This window comes from Bradysia coprophila, unplaced genomic scaffold, assembly GCF_014529535.1.
Source record: "Bradysia coprophila strain Holo2 unplaced genomic scaffold, BU_Bcop_v1 contig_358, whole genome shotgun sequence".
Classification (NCBI taxonomy): Eukaryota; Metazoa; Arthropoda; class Insecta; order Diptera; family Sciaridae; genus Bradysia; species Bradysia coprophila.
The window spans coordinates 547,329-559,392 of NW_023503616.1; the positions used below are offsets into that span (position 1 = coordinate 547,329).

At 37.2% G+C, this 12,064-nt stretch overlaps 3 protein-coding genes across 7 annotated transcripts; 1 reads left to right on the forward strand and 2 right to left on the reverse strand.

The window, feature by feature from the left end:
• Positions 1–867: 867 nt before the first annotated feature.
• Positions 868–1,946, reverse strand: LOC119081638 (splicing regulatory glutamine/lysine-rich protein 1). Its single transcript, XM_037190710.1, has 3 exons — positions 1,339–1,946; positions 1,144–1,284; positions 868–1,075 (listed from the first exon to the last, which is right to left on the reverse strand). Exons 1-3 carry the CDS (start codon positions 1,849–1,851, stop codon positions 941–943), a joined length of 789 nt encoding a protein of 262 aa, XP_037046605.1. The 5' UTR covers positions 1,852–1,946; the 3' UTR covers positions 868–940.
• A 288-nt stretch (positions 1,947–2,234) lies between these two features.
• Positions 2,235–5,605, forward strand: LOC119081640 (putative sodium-coupled neutral amino acid transporter 10). The gene is made up of 7 exons (XM_037190716.1): positions 2,235–2,455; positions 2,520–2,555; positions 2,619–3,017; positions 3,079–3,200; positions 3,269–3,523; positions 3,585–3,615; positions 3,684–5,605. The coding sequence occupies exons 1-7, from the start codon at positions 2,405–2,407 to the stop codon at positions 5,139–5,141; spliced, it is 2,352 nt and encodes a 783-aa protein (XP_037046611.1). The 5' UTR covers positions 2,235–2,404; the 3' UTR covers positions 5,142–5,605.
• Positions 5,606–7,014: 1,409 nt separating this feature from the next.
• Positions 7,015–12,011, reverse strand: LOC119081641 (NF-kappa-B essential modulator). Of its 5 annotated transcripts, none has more exons than XM_037190720.1 (10): positions 9,819–10,038; positions 9,290–9,658; positions 9,120–9,222; positions 8,812–9,057; positions 8,599–8,741; positions 8,323–8,506; positions 8,141–8,262; positions 7,616–8,077; positions 7,420–7,556; positions 7,015–7,339 (listed from the first exon to the last, which is right to left on the reverse strand). In XM_037190720.1, exons 2-10 carry the CDS (start codon positions 9,644–9,646, stop codon positions 7,165–7,167), a joined length of 1,929 nt encoding a protein of 642 aa, XP_037046615.1. In that variant the 5' UTR covers positions 9,647–9,658; positions 9,819–10,038; the 3' UTR covers positions 7,015–7,164. The 5 variants fall into 5 exon arrangements, with proteins under 5 accessions (XP_037046615.1, XP_037046616.1, XP_037046613.1 ...); XM_037190721.1 differs by having other exon boundaries at positions 7,015–7,333; positions 9,819–9,946; XM_037190718.1 differs by lacking the exon at positions 9,819–10,038 and adding an exon at positions 12,004–12,011 and having other exon boundaries at positions 8,141–8,506.
• Positions 12,012–12,064: the final 53 nt, after the last annotated feature.

Consider the following 12,064-nt stretch of genomic DNA (forward strand, 5'->3'; position numbering starts at 1 on the left):
TCTAACAACTATCGGCAGACGAGCGGATGCTAGCTGCGAACAATGCAGCGATCCTAATGACACAGCTGAGCACTACTTGTGCTACTGTCCTGCTTTCATAACTGCAAGGAGAAAGTATTTGGGCGGATTCACTGTTAGGTATCATCTAATTAAATCTTTGCAACCAAACGACATCCTGAACTACATCAGTAGTACAGGAAGATTCGTCGAAACAACATAGTGCTGCAAAAAACAATAGTACGCACAATGGGCCCAATGGTGGCCTCCGTGCATGTCCTACCAGGACAGCTATTTTTAATAAAAAAAAAAAAAAAAGACAATGTAAAATGGTAGGATTAACCCTTTGCAGAAATGGAGTTCTAGTGAAAATACAATTAGCAATCAACGTCGATGATGTAAAAGAAACGCTTGCCGTCTGTCTAATGTTATACGTTTCAATTACTGTTTTGGAATTATAACTTCAATCACTGGATGAGAATTCAGTCCAAGTAATTCCAAACGAGACGTAAATATTTAACGTACGCACGGATTATGTTTTGCAGCGTTGATGTGGCACGCGGAGTAGTTAGAACGAATTGGATTCATGCCGATGGAGGCTGTAATTCCAAAACGATTTTCTCATATTTTTACTGATAGATTTAACGTTTCCATCGTAAACCAGGCTATATTGGTAATTTGTATTACCGGAATTACCTAATTTACTGACAAAATTACCGAACTTAGTTTTTGGCAATTTTGACAGTAAATTCGGTAATTTCATCGGTAATTCAAATTAACTGTCGCGAAACCTACCTAAATTTGGCTAATAAGTCAATTTGGCTAGTAAGTAGAATAAATATGGAGAGACAAATTATCACGTTCATCTTGTAGAAGCGCATCTGTAAGCAACAAAACAAGTTGCAATTTATTCAAAAATAAAATTTGCAACAGTGAAACATGTCTAGGATTGGGTTTTCTTTCTCTCCCTCCTGGCTTTTCTTCGCTCCCACATTTTCGTTTGCTGAAGCTTTTCCTTCGCTATCTCCTTCTTGATGGACTTGTCGTAGTTTTTGCCACTCTTCGAAAAAGACTTTGTCTGCAAGAAATTTAAAATATTCGGTCAATCAACTGTGTGGCAGTAATTCCTTCGGGTGGCAAAATTACTTCATTCCGCATCTCTGCCAATTTACGATTTTTCTGTTTCAGAATATTTTTCTTGTTGGCCGACTTCTTTTTACCAGCTTCTGATAATTGTATCTTAATCGGTCGGTCGTCCAGCATGGTATTGTGTAAGGAAAAAGCGTTCTGTAAAAAACCGTGGATTAATTTAACAAAATTGATAAACAGCATTGTCCGTACCTTAAAGCCATCGACATCAGACATTTCAACAAATGCAAAACCTCCTTTTCGTTTCTTAGGAATACGAACTGATTTCACATTTCCTGATGTGGAAAAATATTCCGTTAATCGTTCCTTCGACGTGCCAAAATTTAAGTTTGTCACATAGAGAACGAATCGATTAGCCTTGGCAGAACCACGTAACAACGACGTTATTTGTTCCTGATTGATTTTCCCGTCATACTCCTTTGTTTTGACTTTTCTAGATCCATCTGTCTGGATTTTTCCTGAGTCAGCTGATGGCTCATCAACTTCAGACTCATCAGTGTCATTTTGTTCAGGATCATCACCATTTTCACTAAATTCTTCTCCAGAACCTCCACCGTCGGGATGATTGTTATCTGCTTCATTATTCTTTCGCTTGGAATCATCAAAATTCCCTAATAAATCGGCACTTTCATCGTTTCTTAAGGGCACACTACACGTATCGGGTCGGATATATTGTTCTACAATGTAATCATCACTTCCAAACATGGTAATTGATAAAGAAAAATTCAGCTAAATGTGAGTACCTCGTGAGTACGCGTGAGAATGTTAATATTAGTAAACAAAAACACGTTTCTGCGACATGTGAAATGTCAAAGACAGTGTTGGGTTAACAATGCAACAGAGGGCGCGAAATGAATCTAACGATTTGATTATTTACCGAAAAGTATGGGAACTCAATTAATGCGATGGACAAGTTGCACTACCCAACTGAGATCAATTTGGAATAATATTCCTGCCTTAAACTAATTACAGTAACTAAGAATCGTTCGATTTCTTTAGAATGTCATGCTCATGCTAGTACGTTTATCATCTGCCAGCGCTTGAAAATATATGCGGCACTGTAAATTGCTCCAGCTAGAATGTAAGTGACATTCTTGTGCTTTATTTACCAACTTTGCATTAACCTCAAACAAAAGTACCCAACGTATACAATAAACACATCACCTTAGTTTCCATTATTTACTTATAAGAATGATATCTGACCAGTTGATTTTATGGCATAGCTGTTGATTGGCGCAACAAAATAATAACTGCCACAATGGGAGGTAAAATGGTATACACGATGACACTGGCGAACAGTATAATTGGGGTACGTAATACCAATTTATTTAAGGCTGATATTTATCGTAATTTGGTTGCATTTCGTTATCTAGGTGGGTATACTAGCCATGCCATTTTGCTTTCAAAAGGTAAATGATTTTATCAGTAAACGAAATGCGCAGCACAAGCAATAAAATGTATTCTTCAAACAGTGTGGAATCATCCTAGCTATTTGTCTTCTCGCCGTTAGTAACTATATTACCAGATTGTGCTGTTACTACCTATTAAAATCATCAGCAATATGCCGCAGACGTTCGATGGAAATTATTGCATTTTCAATTTTCGGCTCGTCGGGAAAACTTATGGTGGAACTGTGCATCATCGGCTATTTACTGGGTACTTGTATAACGTACTTTGTTGTTGTTGGCGACCTGGGACCACAGATCATAGCAAAAATGTTCGATCTACATCAAACGTATACGCTCAGGTCGTACGTTATGATCTTTGTGACCATTGCTTGTATCATTCCATTGGGTCTGCTGAGGAATGTTGACAGTCTTGCCGCTGTTTGTACAGCTTCAATCGGCTTTTACTTCTGTCTGGTTATGAAGGTGCTTGCACAATTAATTTGGCAGGGAGATCGAAGACTCACCCAATTGCCCATGTTTACAGATTATGGCCGAATCGACAGAACGAATATCAACCGGAGATTGGACGGATAATGTGGATTATTGGAATTGGTCCGGGGTGTTGCAATGTTTGCCCATATTTAGTATGGCATTATCATGTCAAATGTGAGTTTCACGAGAGAAATGTTTTCAACGTACAGCTAATGATCCGTTAATTTTTCTTATGGCAACAGGCAGCTGTTTGAAGTCTTTGAGAATGTGTCGAACATATCACTGGACAAGATGAACGACTACGTAAAGTCTGCTACGAATATCTGTACGTTCGTCTACATTTTGGTTGGATTTTTCGGATACGTGGCATTTTCTACGAAACCATTTTCGGGGAATATATTACTAAACCTTAGTCCGTCGCTGGCAAGCGATGCAATTAAGATTGGTTTTGTACTATCGGTGGCATTCAGCTTTCCATTAATCATATTTCCGTGTCGGTAAGTGTTAGGACTGCGATCATCACCAGGTTTCTTCATCTCAATTTCATTTGCATTTCAGAGCCAGCTTAAATTCATTGCTGTACCGACGAGTAAGTTTATTCTACTTTCCGCTACCGAGCGTCATGTGCCAATCCGCATTTCTTTTGGTATTTTCTAGGGACACGCCGATGTTGCCCATTACATTCCAGAACATCGTTTTAAGCTAATTACAATTTCGTTGGTTTCACTTGCTCTGGTAGTCGGCATATTAATCCCTTCCATCGAATTAGTTATTGGATTTATTGGATCTACGATTGGTGTAGCCATTTGTATCATGTTTCCGGCATCGTGCTTTATCAAAGTTTGTCAGAAAAATTCAACGGAGAAACTGCTCGCTCAATTTCTGTTGATATTCGGCTTCATAGTAATGGTTCTCGGAACGTATGCTAATCTGAATGCCATTGATGAAAAGAATTCGGGAAGCTTTGAAGAGACTGATCACATTTTGAAGCATATTGATGATTCAATCGAACAGCCGACAATGAATTTATCCAAAAAGATCGAAAATATCCTTCTGTCACACGATGTTACGCCATCTAAACTGGAATTAGACCTGAAAAAGCTTCCTGATGAAATTGAACCATTTCCAAAAGCACCGAAACCCATTCCAGTGGAGAGTAAATATCACGAGAATCCGGTTGACGGATTGAAATTGATTGACGATCCAGATCCTAAAGAAGATTCATCTGTTCCCAAGGCCGTAGAGGTTAAATTAATACCGCTCGACGCTGACAACAACATTCAACCAATCGCCAAATTCCAGGATTCCAAAAAGTCTAATGACATCAACAAGGAGGCAATCCAAAAAGAAGAGCAAGAAATCGCGATCGAGAAGAAAGAACAAATAGCAGACGACTCGAACAGCGAATTAAAGAGATTGGAAGAGACTAAAAAACTGCTTCAGGAAGTGAAAGAAATGAAGGATGTGCTGGAAAAACAAAATCAAGAAACGCAACAACTGGTGCTTCAGAAGTTCGACGAAATCGTCGATAAAGTGGAGAAAATCGAAAAGGTGCAGGAGGAGGACAACAAGAAACATGAGGAAGAGAAGGCAGAGAAAAAGCTTTTGGGCGAACAGAAAGCAGAAGAGGAAACTGTAGTCCAATCTATACAACTAGAAAAGACCAACGTAGACGACCAAGAAGATAAAAACGCCGCAAACATTCAACCGCCGAATGTGGTGACCAATCAAACCATGAACGGCCCGATTATCAGCATGTTGATAAATAAACATGCCAATCAAGTCGATCTGATCCCTAATAACAGTCGAGAAAGCAATCCCAAGCAAGTTTCGAAAGAAGACGTAGTAGAACATGCGGCTATTCAGAGAGATTTACTCCATGTGCACGAAGCAGCCGATCAGTCTGCGATAATTGCGGATGATGAAATATCGCAGGCGGAACTGTTGCGACAAAAGCGATCGGTTGAGATTGATGAAGACTGCGTGAAACCTGTCCTGAATGATGAAAGTATATCGTTAGTGTCAGAGAATCGAAAGAATTTCCCTGATGTAAGTATAGATCTGGTGGGTAAGATGGTTGGCAGAGACTTAAAATCTGTGCAGGACACAAGATAATTCAGCGAAATGGACTGGACACGTATGTTATTTAATGTTATTTCGATGGTGCGTCAGTAGTGTACTGAAATGAAAATCGCTGTTGTTACGCTAGCGGAAAAGTGAAATCTGTCCTATTTTCTGGTTTGGGATTGTTGTGGTTTGTTATTGTTCCAACATGAATTTGGTTCGGAAATTCAATTTGGAAATTGAGATTGAGATTCAGTTTTCGTATCTAGTACAAAGTCAAAAAATTAAAATCTCGATTTTCATTTGCTCAACGAAATTTATGTAGGAACACTTCCAAACCACAACTTTCAAATCAAGAACCTCGGACTTCACTTCACTTCGAGTGTACGTAAAATGCTAATTTTGGTGCGAGTCAGGGCATTTTCAAATTTCATTTAAGTTTGTCTAGCATGTTAACTGGATGTAAATTTTATTTATAAAGAAAACAATAAAAATTTGATTTTCAGGGACATAAATTTCAATTTAACCTGACTGAAAATCTGATTGGCAATAGCAAATGTCGATACAGTATCTCTGGAAACCAGAAGCATGGTTCACCACCATCTGCTGTAATTTACATAAGAAACACTTAACGGTACTTTTCCATTTATTTTTTAGCAATTTTCAATTTCATAAGAAACTACATGATCAAAAATGCAAATAAATAATTTGCATAAGAAACATTTTGGAGACATTTTCATAAAAAAGTAGATTATTTTGCAAATTATTTGTTGTCATTTTTCGACAAGTAGTTTTTTATGCGTTTTTGATGAGAACAAATTGTCACTTGTTTCTTATGTAATTTTTCCTGATATTTTTGAAAGAAACAACTTGCCGAAAAATGACCACAAATAATTTGCATAAGGAAGGACCAAAGATAACAAAAAAGTTGTTAAAAATATAATCTGGACATATAGTACCCCAACGTCCAACGGTAGAGCAAGCGAACTATAATCCCCTCGATATAATATGAAAAACTATTTATGTTCCTCGAACTTGAAACCGATATCTCGGTACTCGATGTAGACACCTTTTTACAGTTCCAGTGGAATAAATGTCTATTCTCGCTTCCATTAGACATTAGTTTCAGCAATTCAAATTGAAAATCTATGGGCCAGTTAAAATCTAGAGTCTCTGACAGAGACAAAAAATCTTCATGATACTCGGGCGAGAATCCGGTACATTGTTATGCGGTCAATAAAAATGTAGATGTAATTTGCACTTGTGCAGAGTCGTATGTAGATTAGTAAGAATAGGGACTGAAAAAATCATATTTTTATAAGCATGCATTTAAATTGATCGAAAGGACAAGAGAATTTGATCGCAGTAGAAGGAACATCTTTCTATCTTAATAATCTGATAATAGTGAAATTCGACTTGTTTTCTAAATTGTTAAATGTTGTGGTTCGTAATTGATTCCAAAAGAATTTCGCTGAACAAATGAAAATCTAGATTTTTCTTCTTTTGTTAAACGAATTTTGTATAGAATCATTTACAAATCATATCAATTCCCAAAACAGAAAACCTACCGAATTTTACTTTAACCTCTCTGTAATTTTATAAAAGGAAAATACCGCTCTATTCTCAGGATTGCAGGAATTGCTGGTCAAATTTTAATCATTTTGTACAACGGAAATTTATTCTGCGATCGAATTTCCTTTTACTTGCAATCAGTTTATCAGTAACCTGACGGCAATCATATGACCGGTATTATTATCGGGTCTATTACTTCCATCGATCAAAGTATTTTTAAACTGTTGATTTCGAATCTTGTACTTCATTTTTTTCAACATACTATTTGCTATATAAAGCACCATATTACCAAGAGCTTGTCATTATTTTTGTCGTCGTTAACAATAACAGATGAATAGGTAGATGTTTTTGTTTAAATTGATTTTATTCTTCAAAGTTAACAGCGCATAGAAATACATCTAGAATTCTAAAGTTAGTCAAACATAATGTAAATAAATTGAATGCAAAGTATTTCAACGCTACGACAAAAATCCTACTTCTAGTCCAAACACCAGTCAACACACTAGTTCTCCAAGCAACTCTGGACATGATTTTGAAGAGCCATTAGGCTTGACGAAGAATTATTGCAAACCGGACAAATAAATTTTCCAACCGGTTTTCGATTTTCCATGGCTGAAGCTTGTGGGGGAGCTGATGCAGTTGATGATGACGTCGACGCACCATTTGAAAGTCTGGTTCTGATTACAAAAGAAAACATTTGTTTAGATCATCGGTTCATCGATTATACAATGGTGCTCTTGAGATAAGATTTGTTTACCTTGACTGTGCTTCTTCAATCAATTGTTGATTTCGCCTTTGTAATAATTTCAAGTCGCTCAACAATTCCTCTCTTTCGTTGGCAATGTCTTGTCGGGACTGCCTCTCCATCTCAAAATCACTTTTATATACGTCCAACTACGAAATACCAAATCGTTAGTTCGCCTGACATGACGAAAAGAAAATCATTTCCTTACCTGAGCCTTCAAGAACTCGTTTTCTTCCTTGATCTCTGCAAACTCCTGTTCCTTCTGATGAGCCTGAATATCGGCATTGATCTCCTTCGATCTTAACAACACAATCGCCTTCTGCATCTCAGTCAATTCGGTTTGCTGTTCAGCATTTTTGGCTGTTAATTCGGCCAAATCGTTTTGCCTTTCCGTAACTTTATCGGTTAATTCGGTCACTTTGAGACGTTGTAAATCGAATTCCATGATCCATTTGTCGTTGTCGCTTTTGAGTTTTTGATATCGCTCCTGTTCGCGGACAAGACTTTCCTTTAATTGATCTATTTGCTGGACATACTCGTTCTGGACCACCTCGCGGATCTGTATATTTTGTATGGATATTTGATTTATTTCATCTTTCAACTGACGCACTTTCTCCCTGTCTTCGCTCGCATTTTGGCCATTTTCGTTGACAATCATTTCCAATGATAACTGCAGAACAATAGCAAATCTTAGTATAATTAACTCCCGACTGCAACGAGAGAATAAGCTTACCAATTGATGTTGCAATTTGGACGACTCACTTTCCAGTCGTTTGATGGTAACTATTTTGTTAGAAACATCTTCCAACAATTGAAGATTTTGCTGGCGCGCAGCACTCAATTGTGTCGCAAAGTCTGTAAGATTACAAACGGAATTTAGAGCGCTGGTTGTCGAACGCTTAGTCGAACTGCTACCATTGCTAGACTGCGATCCATCCATGGAAGAACTTTGTGATCTGCCCATTGAAGAGCTGTGCGATTCTTGCAATGAAGGATTTGGTGATTCTTGCTTTGGGGCACTTTGTGATTTGTTCATTAAAGAACTTTCGCTTTTGTTGCGGTCACCGTCGCGTTGAAGTGACACCATTTCGAACGACACCTGAACACAAAAATGCAGAGTTAGATTGTGTAAACTGGCATTACGAATCAGTTGGCCTAATAAAATGGGACAACATTAGCGTCACCACCTACCAATTGCTTTTCCAATTTTTCTATCATATTGGTCATATTCTGGATGATGGCGTTCTTGGCAGATATATCCTGAACCAAATCGTTATTTTCTCCGGCCGCAAAGGCTAAATTCATGTTGAATTGCATGGTTTTCTCTTCATGCTCTGCAAATGGTTACGAAACGAAATGAATTAGCAAAATGGTGACAACGAACAGGTCTTTGCAAACACTCACCTTCCTTAATTCTGGCAATTTCCATCTTAAGTTTTTGATTGAATTCGTCTCGTTCGAGGAGTGCAACATGCAAGTTTTCATTTTCAACGACTTTCAATCGCAATTGCTCCTTTAGACTTGCATTCTGTTCATTGCATTCGGCTATTTCACTAGCTTGCGTTTCCTTCAGCTCTTTGACTCTGGTCTGCCACTTATCGATGGTGCTGAAGTGTTGGCGCATAGCTTCGTTGGTCTTTTGCAAATTTTCTAGATTAATGGACCGGTTAGTCATGTGTTCATGATGAAAATATTGATGACAAGAAAATCACCTTTAAGCTTGACATGTTCGTTGATAAATCCTTCGAGTCTCTCAATGTCTTCAGGGTTGGATTGAGTTGTACAGAAACTCGGAAAATGTTTCCAAATGTTGTACTATAATTCAGAGGGATCAATTTTTAGCAGTGATAAGTGGTGACCGAAAATGTGCTGACTAAATTACCTTCAATGAATCAGCCGGTATTTCACCCATCAAAAATTGTTCGGCAAAATCATTGCCAGACGCTGTAGGTGCTTTCATCATCGACTGCGTCAACGGATTACCCTCATTTACAGCCACAGAGTTAACAGGTGAATCACCGTTCAAATTATCAGTGTGGGCCGCTGATAACGAAGGCGAATTCATCAATAATGAGCTTACCAAACTAAAATTTTGCATTGTTGGTGTAGATGATTGCATCACATTTGAAGTGATTGAACCACTTTCTTTCGCCATTGAATGTTCATGACCATTGTACTGTTCCATCGAAGGGGTCGGCGTCGAGCCCAAAATAACGAAACTGGATTCATCGTCGGACATTTTGAGAAATAACTGGAAAGACGTCAAGAAACAAATGTTGTTAGTTGAGCGTCGTTTAGCATTTCCTTTATGAGTAATACCATATTTGAGAACAAAGTGCGTATTTAGATAAGTAATAAACGTTCGTATTGATAGCAAATATTAGTTCTTCGACCAACGAATTTAATCATACCTTTATCGCCAAAAACGAAAGTGAATCCACAATAGAGATGATAATAATAAAAAGTTGTTCAAGTAAACAGAAAAATACAATAAACACGTATTATCAGATGAACAAGTTATGAAGTAATGCAAAGTGCACAAACAGATGAGAGAAGCGCATCGTATAAAAAATGGAGGTTTTACAATCCAAGACACAATGCACGTTATGTCACATAAATTAAAAATGTACTATATTACACTCTGCACGCAGGTGTACTAGAAATATTGCACATGTCCGACTGATCCGCAGTATTGGCAGAAATAATGGATATAGTTAGTTCAAATTTTTGAGTTTGTCAGTTTGCGAATTATATAATTTGACCGATACATTTTCTCTGTTTTGTGGTCTACTAGGGACTGAGTGGCGAGACTTGTGGCGAAAGTGGTGTGGTTGATTGAATACATCTGTGTATTGAATGTTATCAATGAGAACGAAAATCATTTTACATAAGTAGGGATCAAAAGTTTAAAGCATTTGTTGAGAAGTTGGTTGATTCGAGTGGTCCGAGACAGAGGCGACTCGATGTTAATAATCACTTTAAATTCATTTTAAAATCATATGAAAAATTGGCTTTTTATTTTTATATCGAGTTATGTCAGTTAGGCATACTTCAGTGAAGGAATTTTTGAATTTGACACGTGATTTCATTTCACCTTGTTCGGACTAGCATTACCTAAACTTAATCGTCCAAAGCTGATACATAACTATTAGTCTAGTCGATAACGCAAAACGTTTACAAGAGTCTTCTGCTTATATCTCATTCAAAAAAGTTCCAAATGTGTCCTATTAAGAAGAGAAATTTGTATTTTTGCTATAGATTCCTGTCTCTTCTTGTTAGAATACTTTTAGAAGTATTTTTGGGTGAAATCTAAGCAGATAACTCTTGTAAACGTTTGTACTGAAAATTGCGTTATCGACTACACTATATTATACAAAACATATAGTATTTAACATAAGGGAAACTTGATTTTTTGTCTTTTATTGCAAAAACTGGATATTGCACGCATACTCGCCAAAAAAACACTTTCCCCTGTTAGGTACCACACACTTTTCAAACCAAGGGTAGCAAAAGTTTAAATAGATTCACGCCATAACTGCGCTTCAGAATTTGAATTTTCGATGAATCGATGGGTGAACCAATGAATTAAAAAATAAATTTCAACGCATTCTTATATGAAAATAAAGCGAGTTGACCAAACACAACGCTGCCTTTGATTTGTTTATTGAGCGTTTCATTTTGAATTTGCAGCGGACTTATGGTGTGAATTATGGGAATTGTTGTCGTCACACCCGCAAAATCAGCGATGGCACTGTCATTTCAGTTCCAAATTAAGAAAAAGCTAACATTTGTTAACAAATTGGTTTTTCCATCAAGTTGTCCATGAAAATATTGTTACTATGAAGTGTAAGAAGACCGACTTGCCGACAACGTCAATCAGCGACAGTACTTAGAATTTTTTCTCAAATCCACACTCTGTAGAAGTTTCATGGAAGCTCGATATTTAAACTTTCCGTCCCCAGTTATGTAAATAACTCATATGCTACATGCGTCGAAAACCAGAGAGATGTTGCAGTGTCAAATAGCGGTTCCTTCTCTCAAAAAGTGTCAAATAAGTTGTCAATTTCACAAAGCTAAGATCAAAAGAGGTTTCGTTGAAATATATGAAAATTTGTGTGGCGTCTCACTATCCAATACTTTTTTGTTCGATCTGAGGTTAGCTTTACAAAAATGACAACTTATTTGACAGTTCAAACGACAATTGACAATGAACTCAAGGCTGTAGACTGTTGGTGACATATAAAACAGAATTCACCTACTAAGAAATTGTCAAATTTGAGAATCCATCTTCTACGAAAATGTCAAATTTTGTTTGTGTAACCAGCGTGTCTGCATCTGCGCGACCTCCACAAAGTTTACAGCCTTGAATGCTCGTTCATTATTAATGTCGGCGAATTTACAGTTGGTTCAAAATAAATGCAAATCGATTAGATATTTGGCAGGTGTTTTTATTATTTGGTTTTGACAGTTTACACTGTTGTGTGTCATCCGACTCTACCACCATCATAAAGTTGAATAATTAATAACGTCATTCTGACTCAGAGTTAAAACTTGTAGAGACTGTGGGTCTGTAAACGAAGTTTTAGTTAGTATTACTTTGAGAATTATTGAACTATCATCAGTATCGTCACTCCTTATTCAGTATTTGTGTATCTCT

What these genes read in the sequence shown, in the direction of transcription:
- LOC119081638 (XM_037190710.1), bottom strand. Translation starts at nt 1,851, where the DNA reads ATGTTTGGAAGTGATGATTACATTGTAGAACAATATATCCGACCCGAT. An exon ending in CTGATGTCGATGGCTTTAAG is followed by an intron (nt 1,285 to 1,338) that starts GTACGGACAATG and finishes GGTTTTTTACAG; the next exon opens with AACGCTTTTTCCTTACACAA. An exon ending in TGGCAGAGATGCGGAATGAA is followed by an intron (nt 1,076 to 1,143) that starts GTAATTTTGCCA and finishes AATTTCTTGCAG; the next exon opens with ACAAAGTCTTTTTCGAAGAG.
- LOC119081640 (XM_037190716.1), top strand. Translation starts at nt 2,405, where the DNA reads ATGGGAGGTAAAATGGTATACACGATGACACTGGCGAACAGTATAATT. An exon ending in TGGCGAACAGTATAATTGGG is followed by an intron (nt 2,456 to 2,519) that starts GTACGTAATACC and finishes TTCGTTATCTAG; the next exon opens with GTGGGTATACTAGCCATGCC. An exon ending in ATTCATTGCTGTACCGACGA is followed by an intron (nt 3,616 to 3,683) that starts GTAAGTTTATTC and finishes GGTATTTTCTAG; the next exon opens with GGACACGCCGATGTTGCCCA.
- LOC119081641 (XM_037190718.1), bottom strand. Translation starts at nt 9,646, where the DNA reads ATGTCCGACGATGAATCCAGTTTCGTTATTTTGGGCTCGACGCCGACC. An exon ending in CGAACATGTCAAGCTTAAAG is followed by an intron (nt 9,058 to 9,119) that starts GTGATTTTCTTG and finishes CCATTAATCTAG; the next exon opens with AAAATTTGCAAAAGACCAAC. An exon ending in ATTGAAGAAGCACAGTCAAG is followed by an intron (nt 7,340 to 7,419) that starts GTAAACAAATCT and finishes TTTTGTAATCAG; the next exon opens with AACCAGACTTTCAAATGGTG.